The sequence below is a fragment of the Cydia fagiglandana genome, chromosome 15, assembly GCF_963556715.1.
Source record: "Cydia fagiglandana chromosome 15, ilCydFagi1.1, whole genome shotgun sequence".
Lineage (NCBI taxonomy): Eukaryota > Metazoa > Arthropoda > Insecta > Lepidoptera > Tortricidae > Cydia > Cydia fagiglandana.
The window spans coordinates 17,168,241-17,186,234 of NC_085946.1; the positions used below are offsets into that span (position 1 = coordinate 17,168,241).

General features: G+C 37.7%; 1 protein-coding gene across 1 annotated transcript; it reads right to left on the minus strand.

The window, feature by feature from the left end:
• Positions 1-1,948: 1,948 nt before the first annotated feature.
• On the minus strand, positions 1,949-17,259 carry LOC134671613 (uncharacterized). The gene is made up of 4 exons (XM_063529472.1): positions 17,133-17,259; positions 9,542-9,703; positions 7,581-7,710; positions 1,949-2,586 (listed from the first exon to the last, which is right to left on the minus strand). The coding sequence occupies exons 1-4, from the start codon at positions 17,253-17,255 to the stop codon at positions 1,949-1,951; spliced, it is 1,053 nt and encodes a 350-aa protein (XP_063385542.1). The 5' UTR covers positions 17,256-17,259.
• Positions 17,260-17,994: the final 735 nt, after the last annotated feature.

Consider the following 17,994-nt stretch of genomic DNA (forward strand, 5'->3'; position numbering starts at 1 on the left):
CGATAGTAAACGTCTATCACTTATTACTATGACCAGTGGGGAGACACTCCTGACTTCGGTCGAACTCGGCTGCGTTCGGCTCGGCATTGCTCCGAGCAATTATTAGGGTTGGCACCACTTGACTTCCTTGTGTGTGCACGACCACAGATAAGATAATCACTTGAAATTTGACAACCCTAAATAGCCGAAAGGGAAAGTGTTATATATTAGAAAGGGATAGCACGATTCGACCCTGAATCGCTGTCAAACTTCGGGTTTGTAGGAAGTGTCCTTTCTGTACGGTAGTACTATTGTTTCTTCTGTGCTATGACCTGCTATAACTATTAAACTAAACGTCCTTAGCGCTTAGAGGATGCAAAATTACAATCATCAAGTGTTCCCTCTTCCTATAACCTTAATAATAGGTACCTATACCTATGACATTTGTCACATCACATACCTACTTTAAAAAATCACGAAAGCTAAATACTGTACCTACTCTGGTTGATAATACCACAGTACTAATTAAATAACCTAACCAAACAATGCGCACTTATTTTTCAAGTTATCAGGCTATCATTTAAGGAGTTGATTGCGGTTAATACGATACAGAACCCTATAGCCCGAACCGACTTTTTTTCGGTACCCTAAGTCGACCCTAAGTAGGTACTTACGTCTCTATCTCTAGTAGACATTTTTCTAATGTCATAGGTACTTCTCATGAATATAACACCATCTTTCTTTCCTTCCTTCCTTCCTTCCTTCCTTCCTTTCCTTTGGATTATAAGAACATCGTTTCTGGCATTAAAGGGGGCTAATTAAAAGATTTTTTCTGACAAATAAATTATTTATTTACATATTCAATTACCTGTAAGTATAATTCATAACATAAATCAGTCATTTCGTCACAAACTACCTACATTTAAGTTCGACCTAGGGCCTTCATGTGGATACAACCAATGCCTACCGTAGTGTAATTGTAATATTTATCAGCAAAGGCCCAACGTCGTATTACACAACCACTTACCTAACGTAGGGTAACTGTAGGACTCGTAAACAAAAGCCCATTACATAATTAGACTGTAGGCACACTGTAAATTACACAACTATTTACCTACGGTAGTATTGTAAGAATCCTACACAAGGCCCAACGTTAAAGTTACAATGTTGGCCCTTTGTGGGACAAGCTGTGTTGGGCCTTCAACCTGGTGCACGACTACCTACCAACCTACCTGACTTGCCGATGGGTAATTGTTGAATTTGCAAACATAAGCACAACGAAAAAAATGCCCTTTTTTATTTTTTTGCAGTTGGCCCTACAGCAAGCCATACGGCCAAATGTAACAATTAACCAACCATCAAACAAATGAGTATAGGCCCAACCACGGCCCAACCAAAACCACCACCGTTGAATAATTGTATGATTTATTTAAATAGGCCCAACGAAAAAATTACTGTAATGGCCCTCTGTTGGGAATCTTCGGGAGGGCCTTTGTCGTCGGCCCTCCAGCAAATCGTACGGCCAAATGTAACAATTAACCAACCATCAAACAAATGTGTATAGGCCCAACCACGGCCCAACCAAAACCACCACCGTTGAATAATTGTATGATTTATTTAAATAGGCCCAACGAAAAAATTACTCTAATGGCCCTCTGTTGGGAATCTTCGGGAGGGCCTTTGTCGAGGGCCCTCCAGCAAATCGTACGGCCAAATATAACGGTTGCCCAACGAATACGTAAACAAAGGCCCAACAAAATCCCTACAAGAAAATGCTATTAGGGTCGTTTCTGGCATTAAAGGGGGCTAATTAAAAGATTTTTTTCTGACAAATAAATAATTTATTTACATATTCAATACCTATAAGCATAATTCATAACATAAATCAGTCACTTCGTCACAAACTACCTACATTTAAGTTCGACTTTATTTTCATTTAGTGATAAATTTTATCAATCAAGCACATTATTCAATCAACGTTTGTCACATTCTGACTTCCGTCTTTTTTCACCTTCTCTTTCTTCCCAAAGAAGCTACGCTTACGTTTCACTTCCTTTCCCTTCCCCTCCCCCTTCACTTTTTTAGCCGTCTCTTCCTTATCAACAACTTCCTTAGCGATCTCTTCCTTCGCTGACGAATGTGCTATAACCGTTGCCTCTTTCTTATCGGCAACCTCCTTAACAAGTTCTTCCTTCGCTGGCGAATGTGCTATAACCGTTGCCTCTTCCTTATCGGCAACTTCCTTCGTTGGCGAAACTGCTATAACCGTTGCCTTTTCTTCCTCGGCTATTACATTTTCTTGGTCTACAGAAGGTAATGAACTTTGCCGTCTGGGTTCTTCTTTATAAGGTACTAATGAACCTCTGTATGGTTCTCTACCAAAAGGAACCAACGAGCTGCTTCGTCTATAAGGCTCTCTGTCATAAGGATGAACTGACCGTCGTCTGTAAGGTTCGATAACAACACTGTACCTATCTCTTGTGCCCGGTACATATCTAACGCTGGTTTTTCGATATCTGACCGAGTAATCGTTCTCGTTTTGTTTTAAAGCCTGTTTTATTTCGATCATTGCGCTACGCAGTAACAGGAGGATGTAGATTTGGTGTCCTGTGAACAAGGAGAAATATTATTTAGTGTGAGGTAAAACGCATCGTAATTATTCAACGTATGAATCGAAAATACAATTTGAATGAGTGTTTGAATCGAGATATTATTTGGAATTCATTTCTTCTAAAATGAATTTCAAATTTGTTGAGTATGTATAGATTTATACTGGCTGATTAGTTGTTAAATGTTAGTATGAAACTTGACGAGTTCTATGTCAATATGTCACAGCCTCAATAAGAAAGGAATATCTGTTTTTGTGTTACGTATATATTATGATGGTTTAATTTAAATACATATTATGTTTCGGACCTCTGAGTATTACTTAATATGGTAGCAGAGCGTGGTTAAGGAAGAAAGATATATACAAGTAAGTGGAAAAATGAGTAGTAACGATAAAATAATTATACCCGTGTTTGACGGAACCGAATATGCGAACTGGAAAATTCGGTTAATGAAATATTTACAGTTTAAAAAATGCAAGGAAGTAGCGACTAGAGATAAAACAGACAAGGACGATGCTAGTAAATGGGAAGAGATGGATATTCAGGCTACGAATTATATTTACAGCGCTATTACCAACCGGCAGTTAGAATATATAAGCGAGGTAGAGTCGGCATATAAAATAATATTAAAATTCGACGAAATGTATTTGAAAGAATCAACCGCTTTACAAATTGTGTGCAGAAATAATCTAGAAAATATAAAGCTAGCTAAATATACGGATATAAATGTTTTCTTCGACGATTTTGAAAGATGTGTCAATGATTTGAAAAATGCCGGCGCCATTATTTCTGAAAGTGAAAAATTAAATTATATGCTAAAAGCGCTACCGGAAAGTTACAGCTATATAGGCGATTTAATAGACGTGTTACCGGAATCTGAAAGAACTGTTGAATACCTGAAAAGTAAAATACGAATGAAAAATTTACAAAAAATAGATGAAGAGCTACCTAACCGATCGAACGCATTTAAAGTAAATACTGAAAATAAACCGACTTGTTTTACGTGTGGAAAGCCTGGTCACGTGCGCAGAGATTGCTGGCACGGAAGTCGTGGTCGCGGACGCGGACATTCAGGTCCACATCATGGTCGTGGACGCGGTGACCATAATTTTAGACCAAATAGAGGTAGAGGATCTTACCAGAGCAATACATATTACAACAGAAATAGCTTCCACACATCAATTGTGCATAATTCGACGAAAAGTGAAGAGAATACGGTAAAGTCGGGTCAGATAAATTGGCTTTTAGACAGCGGCTGTACAGACCACATCGTAAATACTGATGAATATTTTGACAAATATATAACTTTAAAGATGCCCGTAAAAGTAAAAGTTGGAGATGGAAGATTTTTGAACGCAACGAAAGTTGGCAGCATAGCGACATATTTTCCTGTTTATGAGAATAAAAATAAAGTGGTCATAGGTAATGTATTTTACATAAAAGAGATGAAAGCAAACTTGTTGAGCTATGCGAAGATTACAGACAATCACACAATAATTTCGTCAGGACATTTGTCAAAGATATATAACCGGAATAGAGAACTAATAGCAATTGCGAAGAAGGAGGACAGATTATATAAAATGACAAGCTTCATTACAAAAACAATTGGTGTAAATGTCGCAAGCAGTAATATGACAATGAAAGAAAAACTTCATAGAACACTTGGTCATGTAAATTTCAATCATCTTGACGTTATGTGCAGAAAACAACTATTGGAAGGAATACCTGAGCAATTAGAGACAGACTATATGAAATGTGCGATCTGCGTTGAAAACAAAATGCATAACTTACCATTTAATAATCATCGGACGAAAGCGGAAGATATATTACAGATTGTGCATACGGATGTTAATGGACCACATAGAACGACAGGACATCAAGGAGAAAAATATTTTCTAACATTTATAGATGATTTTAGCAAGCTGGCAAAAGTATTTTGTATCGGATCTAAGGAAGAAGTATATGACTGTTTTGTGGAATATGTAAATGAGCTACAAAATTTAACAGGAAAAGTAATAAAAGAATTGAGATGCGACAATGGTAGAGAATATATTAATAAAAGAATTTTTAATTTTGCGAGAGATAAGGGTATTATGATTAAGCCCTGTCCAGCATATGTGCATGAGTTGAACGGTACAGCAGAAAGATATAATAGATCGATTATGGATATGGCAAGATGCCTTTTAGCAGAAGCAAAAGTTGACAGACGATTTTGGCCAGAAGCCGTAAAAACAGCAGCTTATTTAAAGAACCGAATATTGACAAATACTTACTCAAGAAAGAAAGACTCCCTATGAACTATTTTTCCAGAAGAAGCCATCTGCAAAATATTTAAAAATGTATGGCAGTAAAGTTTATGTTAGAACGCCAGAAGAAAGGCGAAGGTCAAAATGGGACCATAAATCAGAAATGGGAATTCTACTCGGATATACAGATGTTGGTTATAGAGTACTGATTAATGACAGAATTATCATAGCAAGACACGTAGATATAATTGAAAAAGATGTGAAATTAATTGCTTTTGACGGCGAGGAAGAAAGTAAAGAGGAAAATAAAAACGAAGAAGAAAAGTGGGAAGATACCCTAAATGAAATTGAACGTGAAGATACAGTACAAGAGAATGATAATGACGACAACGTAATCAATGAGACGAGAAAGTCTAAGAGACAAACTAAAGCACCAGTCCGTTTCGACGAAGAATTCGGCTACTATTGTATAACTGTTAATTATTGTGATGCGATGATTCCAGATACTTTTCAGGAGGCGACCAAATGTGACGAGGCAGAGCAATGGAAAGAGGCAATGGATAGAGAGATGAACAGTCTTGTGAAGAATAATACTTGGACGCTGGTAAATGCTCCAGAGAACAAAAAGGTACTTGACGTTAAATGGGTGTATACGAAGAAAACCAACGGTCTCTATAAAGCAAGGTTAGTGGTACGAGGCTTTCAACAGACAGATAATGTCGAAGATACATATTCACCTGTAGCTAGAATGCAAACTTTGAAATTGCTTTTATCATTTTGTTGTCAATTTAACCTACATATACATCAAATGGATGTAGAGACTGCCTTTTTAACCCTTTACCAGGCTAAGGGATATATATTTCCCACATACGGCACTTCAAACATGTCTTCTATTTTCGATGAGTAGGTCTGACATTCGTTTGTCATTTTTGAAATGTCAGCCTGGTAAAGGGTTAAACGGTAAAGTGTTATCCGAAGTGTATGTCAAACAACCGTTAGGATATAACGATGATACTGGTAAAGTATATAAATTATATAAGTCCTTATATGGATTAAAGGAAAGCCCACGTGCGTGGTACGAATGTTTTCATAAATTTGTGTTGACCTTAGGGTTTCGGCGAAGTAAATATGACTAATTGTCTCTATGTGAAAACTGATAATAACCAAACAGTATATATATTAGTATACGTAGATGATTTATTAATTGCTTGCAAAGATGAACAAATGGTTGCTACGATAAAAAATAAATTGAGTAGTTATTTTAGAATGAAGGACATGGGAAAAGTTAAAAACTATATAGGAATTGATGTTGAGTATGATTACAGTAAAGCGAATATTTTAACTTTGAGCCAAGAAAAATATATAGAGTCGTTAGCAAAAAAGTATAAAATTGAAAATTCTAAATTGTATAAAACACCGATGGAGATTAATATGAAACTTGACAGATGTGAGCTGAATGAGGATGTAAAATATCGAAATTTGATAGGAGCGTTGCTCTATATTAGTTCTGGTACTCGACCAGATACAGCTTATTGTGTCAATTATTTGAGCAGGTTTCAAAATACTTATAACGAGACTCATTTTAAATGTGCATTGCGTGTTTTAAAATATTTATATGCGACAAAGAGCCTTAAGCTCACGTATTGCCAAAACTTAAGGCTAATATTATGGATTGTTACGTAGATGCCGATTGGGCCGGAGATGTTTTAGATAGAAAATCTACCACAGGATTTGTAATAAGGTTATTCGGAAACGCTGTGTATTGGAAGTCAAAGAAACAAAGCAGTGTAACTAAGTCTTCAACATTTGCCGAATATATAGCGTTATCCGAAGCCGTAACTGAGATCATTCTTTTACGAAGTGTGCTTAATGATGTGTTTTTAACGTTCAATGATCCAGTCAATATGTACGAAGACAATTCAGGTGCGATGATTATCGCCAAGTACGGTAATTTTACCAAAAACTCAAAACACATTGAAGTGCATTATCACTATGTACATGAGAATTTTAAAAATGGTGTTATAGATATTATAAAAGTGAATTCTGAAGATAATGTAGCGGATATCCTGACTAAATCGTTAGGTCATGTTAAATTCTTTAAATTTAGACAAATGTTAAATGTAACATAATATACACCGTGTTATACAACGTGTTCATGGTAAAGTTTAAAAATTGTAATTAGTCAAAAATGTGATGTCAATTTAATTTAATATTGTAGATTAGTGTTGCAAGTGTTTATGTGTTGCCATGTATAAATCTAAGGAGGCGTGTTGAGTATGTATAGATTTATACTGGCTGATTAGTTGTTAAATGTTAGTATGAAACTTGACGAGTTCTATGTCAATATGTCACAGCCTCAATAAGAAAGGAATATCTGTGTTTGTGTTACGTATATATTATGATGGTTTAATTTAAATACATATTATGTTTCGGACCTCTGAGTATTACTTAATAAAATTCATTTTAGAAAATAGAGTAATTATAATAAACAATAGAATTAGTTTTCAAAAGATAATGTTGCCATACTGAAGTCACAGTGTAAAAAGTAACATTGGTCCGACGGCCTTTGACGTGTACCGAGCTACTAACAATGCGATGACAGCGATGTATGCAGCTCGGGTGCGCGCGACCATCCCCGTTTCCCTCGTTGAATGACTGGATACTTGTTTGACAAGTGTGTACAAATATTGAACAGATAGGTAACTGTCCAGTTTGGACGGATACAAATAGGGCCCACCGAGCTTACCAATACTGGCGGCAATGAGGAACTTCATGGTTAGTTCTTGAGGTGGGAACATCACGGAGTAAGCCATTAGCGCAGCCGTTAGGACTCCGAAGGCGAAGTACATGTACACACGAAGCAGTATGAGGTCGTTCTGCAAAACAATGCATTTTAGCACAGCTACAATTTTCTTCTTTATCCACTGCGTCAGCTGCCGCTCCGTTTGTGGGTTAAGAAATGGCAGCCAGGCACCCAAACACGTACATAAAAAAATGTAATCGCATCACTATTGAAACTTTGTCAGATGCTATCATCTGAAAAAGTTTACTAAACTATTTTAGATGGTATTGTGAAGAAAACAAATCGTCAGCAGGGTATATGGCGGTAGATAGACCAACAGACCTGCCAGCATGAGATGCGTTCTCGCGCGCGACTCCATACATCTAGCGCGACTTCAAGTATGGTCTCGCGCGCGACAATGCAACTCATGCCAGGCGCGGATCCAGCCCTCAAAAAAGGTTGTGGTCACAGCCACTCCAAAATTCGTCAAGTGTGAGTCGAGGGTACCTGATGATTCCCCGACCAATAAATTCGCACAGAGAGAGATTTATTTCAGTATAGACTGAACTCTTAGATAGATAACTACGCTAAAAAACTCCTTCAACTGTAAATTAAAAGCTGGCATTAAGCTAGAAATAATTGCCCCTGTTAGTAAATAATCTATTTTCTTGCAAATAATTAGGGCTCTATATTCAGCTGGGGTACCTACCCTAATGATTCCCCGACCAATTTTTAGCAGATTGTCGATTCGCTTACAAGTCTTACAATGTTTCGCCGAAAATGGTTTCGCCGAGTCAATTATTCGTAGATGTTACTTCAAGTCGACTTTTGGTAGACTCTTGATTCACAATAAATCATTCATTTTACCCGTGGACACTGTCGGTATTTAAAGAACTACTAACGATAGACTACCATCGTGAAATTAGAAAAATGCATTTTTAGGGTTCCGTAAAAGGAAAACACGGAACTCTTATAGGATCACTCGTGCGTCTGTATGTCCGTCTGTCACAGCCTATTTTCTCCGAAACTACTAGACCAATTACCTGAGTTGAAATTTGGTACAGATAATAAGGCCAAAATCTGGAAAATGTCCACATGTAGAGCACTTGCCCCTACAGCTACACTTAAGTAGTCTGAATTTTACCAAAAATGGCATGCGATTTTTTGTAAGGTCTATGAAACCCTTTCCATACCCATATAGACCTGCGCTCTAAAACTCCTATGACAGTCAATAAAAAGCTGGAATTGTTTTAAGAAATTATACAAAAATGTCTGATTGTTTAAATTTAAGACTCCATAAGTTAACAATTTAAGAAAAGTCAGCTGATATAAATATTTATGACAGCTAGGAGTTCTATTTAACTAAGTACCTAGGTACCGTGTTTCGGCCAATGGTCAAATCATTCTACGAAAAGTTAATCTGCGTATCGATCAACTGACTACTCTGCGTACTTATACCTAATGAAATTCTTCCAAATGTTCCTCTGCCAAAGCGTCTATAAAACAAAAATCGGCATATTTCTACTCGGGTAATCAATAGGGCACCCTATTAGGGTTGTGGGCATGCCCACCGTGCCCACAACGGTGGATCCGCGCCTGACTCATGCTAGCAGGGCAACTAATGCCCTGAACGCCGTAACGCAGAAGTTAGATGGAAGCATTTAGCACTAGACTGTGCCTCAATATACCCTTGGAACTTCGTATGCTGAGTGTGCCTGAATAATTAAGTGAAATGCAAGTGCCTGCGCTCAATACCTAAGATAGTAAATGTAGGTAGTGTACAGTTACCACACGGGATTGTTATGCCATTTAGGGTTCTTGCGAAATTGGAAATTCTATAGCATAAGTATCGAACAACCCATTTAGCTAGGACCCTAAATGGTACAATAATCGCGGAGCGTGATAAACGTACCTAATAAACGTACCCGTATTATACCGCACAACAGCACTACGTTAGAGCCTAGTTCGACAGCGTAGACAATCATGCACGAAGGTCCGTAATTAGGAGGCTCCTCAGAAATGCCGTTTAGGACCTTGAGCAGTAGGGGTTCGAAACTCTCTTCGGCGAAAAACATCAGTGTTGATACCTAAAAATAAACACAAAATGAAAACGTTTTACTATTTTTTTTTTAAACGTTAAAGTTTAGATTTGTTCGAGTAGAGCATTTGACGTTAATTATGTCTCACGACCAAAAATCGGGTACCTAATACAGTAGCGTGCCTAGGGTTTTGGAGTAGGGCAAGCCGAAAGATATGTTTTCGTAATAACTGTCCAATCTTCACTCTTCGGGGTCAAATGCATCTGCTAGCGTGACGAGGCGAGCTAATCATAGCGCACGTCTGCTACGGAATGAATAATGTCATTTTGTATTTTGTTAGACAAATAGCTCGAGCTTGGTTTGTCGCTTTGAACATGTTTTTGTAGAACGCCGTCATATTTTGATAGCAACGATACAAGTTCCAAAAAATTGCCCCTATTTAATGAAGTGTTTGACTCATCGTGTCCTCTAAAAGGAAGTTCTTGCTGTGCTAAATGGCACACAATATCGACTAACCTCTGAAAAACACTACGATTGTTGTCAACACGCATGTTATGTTTTGATATTTCTTCTGATAATTGTCGCGACAAAGAGGCCTCGATCCTTTGTTTCCCAAAATTGCTAAAAGAAATCACTGCACACATATGTTTACCGGAATTCATGTGCCTCTTTATTGCTCCAGATAAATTATTTAAATCGTTATAGCCAGAAGTATTCCAAACGTTAATATCGTTCGAAAAAAATATGCAACACCAGCAATACATCTTATTTGTATGGGAACAACCAACAATCCAATGAGTCTTGTAGACGGCCCTACAGAAATTTCTCTTACGCGACTGACTTGACTGAGAAATACACAAGTCGGGTGTTGGTTTTGCCGCGGAAATTAGGTCCCGTTTTTCGAAAAAGGTCAAAGACTTTACCTTGTTTTGGTTGACTAAAACGTGGACGCATTTCAAACCGTCACAAGGAACCACTTCTTGATCCATTGTTAACACTTATTAAACTAAGCGCCACAACAATGAACAAATTCACATTCACTATTTAATCAAATTCACTTAAACAAACTTTCGTTACTTTCGACTCGACCACTGACTCGGCTCAACTAAATAATAATACACTTGAAGTAAACGCGAACGCGCGCTGTGCGAACTTATGCAGCTAACTTCACACAAAATCCAAGCATAAATCGTCTTATAAAATTGCTATACATACCAACAAATAGTTACATCGTTCTTTGACGATTTGTAGGCTGATAGTGCCCAGAGCGGGACGAAAAAGCAAGCACGGTTGCAAGCCAACGAGTGCGAGTTCGAGCAGGATAGCTAGAACATCCTCCGCCTGATTTAGTTCGCGCGGACGAGGCGCCACGCCGCGGCATAATTTTGCAACACGCTCGTGCCGCGGTTCGAGGCCGCTGTGGCTTGAATTTAATAATACGGGTTCGTTTGGCGCGCGATTTTCAAAATAATCTTTATTGATCTTATCACTACGTAATTTCGGTAAGGCAATTAGTTGCCTTAGGGCAAGCCCGGCTTTTGGGCTTGTATGGAAGTCCCGCCACTGACCTAATACTGTGTACATACGAGTAGGTACATACTTTACAAACTTTAGTCATAAGAATGTGACTGTGGTACAATAATTTGTACAGTCACCATCAGATACATCGGAGCGGCCAAGGTGCTCACAAATATCTGAACCGCGTCTATTGCGTCAGATACTTTTGAGCACCTCGGCCGTTCCAATATATCTGATGGCGTTTGTACGAAGCGGCACAGAAATTAAATTCCTTGGCTGTACAACGGACTACGAAATTACATGGACACATTTTGAATTAGGTACACAACAAATATATAGGTATCAGTGGCAGAGCGTCAAACATATCCATATTAGGCAAGCCGGGGCTAATTTGGCTTACGTATTTCCTTTACATCTCTGCTCAAACGTCCAAAAACAGGCAAGCCGGTGGGAATCGGCTTTTATGGACGCGCCGCCACTGATAGGTATTAGAAATCACTTATTAAATGATAGTGTTCTGGATAGGATTAAGACGAAACAGGACGTCAGCGCGATCTCAGTTTTGATATTTTGAGGTGAATATCGCCGTCGCGCTGACGGGGGCGGCGCTGCGTAGTGAAGGACTATCCCTGTGTGTGTGGTGCGCGCACACAGACGCAGGCGTCATTTGCCTTCACGGGCCTCGCGAAGCGGTCGGTCTGTCATAGCTTTGCTACACCTAGTTCTTTTCTTATATTACAAACTTAGGGCTGAATTAGACGGCGCGCGAACTCGCTTGCGATTTTAGTTACATTGCGGACTGTGGATTACGTCCAATTCAACCGACCAATCATAATCCGCAATGGTATGAAACTCGCATGCGAGTTCTCGTATCGTCTAAATCGGGCTTTATTCTTCGGTGGTAACTCGTTAGCTCGCTACCGCCACTAAGCGTTTACTTATTTGATTCGGTCAAATTGTGTTTTTAGAAAAACTAACTATAGCCAGCATTTTATGAATGTAGTATGATACCTTTGGGTATGGTGCTTTACGCACACTAGCGTCCTACCCCCTCCCCATGACGCACCCCCCCCCTTTTAGCATGAAATATGTCCCGGTTGGCAGTTTATTTTTGGGGGGGTTGCGTCAGGGGGAGGGGTCGGGACACTAGTGTGCGTAAAGCACCATACCCCAAGGTATCATACTACATTCATTGAATGCTGGCTATAATTTGTTTGTCTTCCCCATACATTAGAACAGAATTTGACCGAATCACATTCCCTGTTATTGTGATTTAACTTCTTGACTTTAGGTACCTAACTGAATTCAATATCCGTCTACAACCTGCAATCAAATTAATAACTGTTTTATTAGTGGTCCGATATTTAGAGTTGCGTAGTCACCAAAGAAACCCTTATTGTTTCGCCATGTTCGTCTGTCTGCCTGTCTCTCCCAGGCTTTGACTCGTGATCGTAAGTACATGAATCACACATTCCGACGGAACGGTAAAATAAAAACTATTAAAAAAGAATTGCAGACCTGAGACCTCCCATACAATATTCGATACCTTTGGGTTCAAGTGGCGTAAAGGACAAAATGCAATTTTTCAGTAGACAGAGATTTATTTTTGTTGTTTATGGAGCTATATTTTTGATGTGTATTAAAAAAGTACTCAACATGTTAGTCTCTTTAACCTGAATTAGCAATCATATGTATAAATTCAAAACGAAAGAAGTTAATGTCCTATAGAATTGGTCAAAAACACTATGATGTCCTTTACACCCATGCTGCGTTTTTTGATAAAGTGTATCTTGTTTAGTAGGGGTCGTAAGTGACATTCTGAGACTATTTTATTCCAAATTCGGGGTGTATTAGTTACCAGCCACGGTACCTACACATGTTAACTGTTTTCAGCATAGTTTATAACGAAGCTTAAAAATGTATCAAACGGTAGTTAATGATGGTATAACCCGATTAGGTACAGCTGTTATTAATATTTTTCTAATAATATAGTAATAATAAAGAAAGCACAATATTTTGAACCAATTGCTCACAAAGTAGCTAATATTCGGGAATGAAGGTAAATTAAATGTCCCAGTGCTTAACACTAGCCGCCTTCAATCATAACATGACAGCCCTTAATCATAACAAGGGAAGTATAAGATCAGCTAACGATGATAAGAATTAGCATATCAAACATTTGGAACGTCCTTAGTGAATTCTATAGTTTCAATTTTTCAAGATGTCTTATTTCAAAATACGAAACAATAAGATATTAAATCGTTTTTTTATTCCTATTTAAGTAGTAATTTCTGTGTTATTGCATCCCTGTTAACTGTAGCTGCAAAAATATCTAATTTCAAATACTTAAAAATATCTTCTGTTAGAAATTATGAAACAAGTAAGTAAACGAATTAATTATAACCGATTCGGTCATTAAGTATTAATTACCACTTCGTCCAGATACGTTCAAAACTTTGTGAGTGTGTTTGAAACGAAGCATTGTTCTTTATTTCAACTAGTTATTGTAGCCGAGCTCCACCAATGACACAAATAATTAAATTACGCACAATAAACAACTTCCACCGCTCAGGAACGGATAATAAATAGTCAGGAGCGAGGCAATGGGCAATCGATGATACACCTTACCTACAATCCTAACTATAACATAAAACGAACTTTAATTAATGTAGCGAGATCTTCTCATATTAGAACAACCTTTGCGAACTCACAATTTAACACAAAATCCGCTTTCATATATAATAAAATCAATAAAATCCTAAACATTTACCCTAAACAATCCCATGAATGTAAGTCTACTGTAACCAAATGGCTCAAAACTAAAACATATGAGAAAACAGAGAGCCTTTTACGATGAGTACCATCAGACACACACACACACACACACACACACACACACACACACACACGAGTGCAGGCTTGAGTACTTTTCTGATCACATATTTTTATTGTTGTCTTTGTGTTGCTTATAGTTAATAGTTATAATTAATGTATTGCTTGTAATTAGTATATAATTATTATTTGTAAATAGTATAGGTAGTAAATATTTTGTGACTTGTAAATAGTGTAGCTTAGTATTAGTTAGATTTCAATAATAACGGAAGAGCGGTGCCTTCCAACACAGGCATATATTGCTTACCGGGAGACACCATCCCTCAAATTTATGTACAGCTTTTTATGAAATAAAGAATTTTGTATTTTGTATTTTTTGTATTTTGTACCGGTCTCGTTCTCCTAATCAACAATAAATGCGAGTCGGAAAGGTTCAGAGTGTATTATGCACAGACTAGTACATATGTTATTGTCGCAAGACTATAAGAGATTCCACTGCGAGTAACACAGTAATAGGTGCGGAAAAACACTCTGGAGCTGAGTTTTCTAATTTGAAGGGCAAACGTTATATTTTGGTAATAAAGGACCCATAAAACTATTTATCAACTTGGCTTTATAGACCTAATTACGTCCATGAACAAAGATAACTGCGAAAAACTCTTGCGTAAATGCTTTCAAATTTGACGGCAAACATTACATTATAGTAATAAAAGTCCCCGAAAACGACTTTTTTGATAGTCTACATACTGCTACGTCCATGTTATTTGTTTGCAATTTGGAGTTTAAACGACACAAAAATTAGAAAAGTCCTTTACAATTTGTTCGCCTCGTATACTTAAGGTAAAATCATTTTTAGGACGGGTCGTAAAGGGCAAGTAAAATAATTTCAATAGTCAAATAATGTCCTTTACGACCATCTTGACCACACGATATGAAAAATTATCGTGACAAATGAAGGGCTAAATGACGACAAAGGACATGTTAGTATTGTTAGTTCTTTACAACATAATTTATTTACAAAAAGAAGAAAAAATAACTGGTTATTTACGCCCCTTGAGCTAAGCTGTTTTTGCAAGCTCATAGTGTAAAAATTGGGTCGTAAAGGCAACTTTTTACGAGATATCGAAATTTTAAATATACAGAACAAAAGCGCTTGGAATTCTGAACAAAACTGTATATGTATTTATTTATTTAATCGTATGGCATGCATGATTAGGCAATCAGAGTACATTATCAAACTGCACAACGGGACTTAATCGCGTACTTAAGTTTTAAGATTTACCTCCGACGTTTCGAGGACGGCGTTGTCCCCGTGGTCTCGGAGAAGAAGTGGTGTCTTCTCCGAGACCACGGGGACAACGCCGTCCTCGAAACGTCGGAGGTAAATCTTAAAACTTAAATACGCGATTAAGTCCCGTTGTGCAGTTTGATAATGTTTAATAATCGTGAAAGTTTAAATCAGTGTTAATCAGAGTACAGCTTTGAGGTTGTTAAGCCAGGTATTAAAACTGTATATATAACTCATTTTCGCTAAAATGTCCTTTACGCCAATTGAACTCAAAGGTATATACTCGTATATATATATATTTTTTATTTGCTTAGTCCCCTTACCCCCTTACCCTTACCCTACCCTTGGATAGGTGTTTCAAAACGAATAAAGGTCCCCTTAAAACATTTTTTGATAAATTTATATATTTTCGGAAATAATCGCTCCGAAAGAAAAAAAAAATATCCCCACCACCCTGTAACTTTTGAACCATGGTTCAAAAACATGAAAAAAATCAACAAACGCTTAATAACTACTTTCAATAAAAACTATATAGCGAATATGATCGGACTCCAGTCGGTTTTGAGTTATTGCAAAAAATCTTCTGTTCTTAGTAAAAATCTAAAAATACGTAAAGGTTTGGCCTATTTTGACAGAACGGTAACTACGAAACTCTACACTGAGCATAGCCCGACATGCTCTCGGCCGATTATTTTTTTTAATTCAGATTTGGATACATTTAGGTACCTATGTTTGCGGAGCTCCTGATTCTGGTCGGAATAAATACGAAACCCCAATTTGGGACAACAGTATAGTACAAGTTCAAAGGTGTGATACCTCATTGGATTCGGAATGATGTTTAGAAAAATGTATTCAAAGCGTTTATTACCACAGATATGAAATCAAAAATTATTATAAAATAAAAGTGCGTCTACTCAGCTTTGTATGAACCAAGAAATAATATTGTTAAACGGTTTCCCCTGAGGCAAAAGTGCAATAGGTATTACTTACTTCACTAACTTCGCCTACTAAGGGGCAAATCGCGACTTTGTTATGGTTTATCGATAACTTCTCACATCACTAGATTATCGATATTACATGTCGACTATTGCCCATCACTTTTCTGTCTGTGTACGTATTTAGAAACTTGAACCCGCCCCTAAAATTAGTGCGATAGGGACAACTGCAGCTGAGGCGAAAAATCCTGCGTAAAAATGTCAAAAATCGAGGTTTCGTAGTCCTCTTTTTCCTCCTCCAAATCTTAACCAATCGTAACCAAATTTGGAAATCTGAATGATTATGAAATTATCTGTGTCGGACCGTTTTGCTTTTTTGGCTAATTGATATCAGTTTTGAATACCACGCCTCTCATTGCGGCATAATCAATTAGGCCATTTTGGCCATTTTTGAAGGGCTCTAGCGCCTTAAAAAACAAAAATATCAAAAAAAGCAAAACGGTCCGACACAGATATTGACAATATTAATCTGTGTTGAAAAAATCATTGCTCTAGCTTAAAAAACCACGGAGGAAAACGAGGACTACGTTTGTATGGAGGAATGACTACTCCTGTTGGCTCTTAACGAGAAAAGAAATATACTTAGTAAAGACAATAGAAGAGGAGTACTACTTCTGGACATTTGCTACGACACGACATGTTCCTAAAGAACATCATAGAAGGAAAAATAGAGGGAAAGAGAGGAAGAGGAAGACCGAGAATCAATTATTTCAACCATTAAAAGAAAAGGTTCAGGTCGTGTCATACCAGAAGGTTAAGGAGTTGGCAGATGACCGGACAAGTTGGAGATTGCTTCACCGACAGGACCACAGCTCTTAAATATAAAGAAGAAGAAATCACTTACACCGATCACAATATGTAAACAAGCGAACGCCAACAGACCAGATTTCACTGGCGCCATGAAGCAACATAGTTCCAACTTGAAATTGATCACATGTCGTTTAAACAAATTCACATATTTCTCCATGTTGGCTAACGTCCACCGCGCAACGGCGGGAGCACGAAAATACAGCAATCAACTATTTAATTAGGATGTAATTAAAAGGCCGCGTAAGTTTGGAGTTTGGGTGTTAGGGCTGACACAGACTGCAATTTGTATGGGAACTGCACGCCAACTGCAATGTCGGCGTGCAGTTCCCATACAAGTTGCAGTCCGTCTCTACCAGCCCTTAAATTTAGCACTACCTAGGTTAAGACTTAAGACATAAATTAGTTTGATTGGGTACTTACTTTTAGGGTTTTCATTCCATGGCAAGTGAATTTTGATTATGAACTATACATATTTTTATCGCTGACTATGCGTTTCTTTTGGCATCCTATTTGCTGTATATTTATTTATTTAACTTTATGTTGTACCTAATGTATGTTTTTACGCCAAATAAATATTTTCTTTCAACAGGCAACTAATATTTATCGAGACCATTCTAAAAAACCCCAAACACAATGATGTTGCGTTGTTTTATCACAGTTCCTATGGCCACCTCCTGTCTCCATCATCAGATCAGGGGACCGATTTTTGAATTTCGATCGCTCGATTTCGTCACTCGAAAATCGGTGGAAAACGACGAAACTCGATTTCAATTCTATTAGTAGAATTTAAACGCCTAGTAGTGGAGATATTATTTAACGAAATATACGAAATCGAGTGGTCGAAATTCAAAAATCGGCCCCCAGCTCGATGGGACCATAATATTGCATTGTCACCC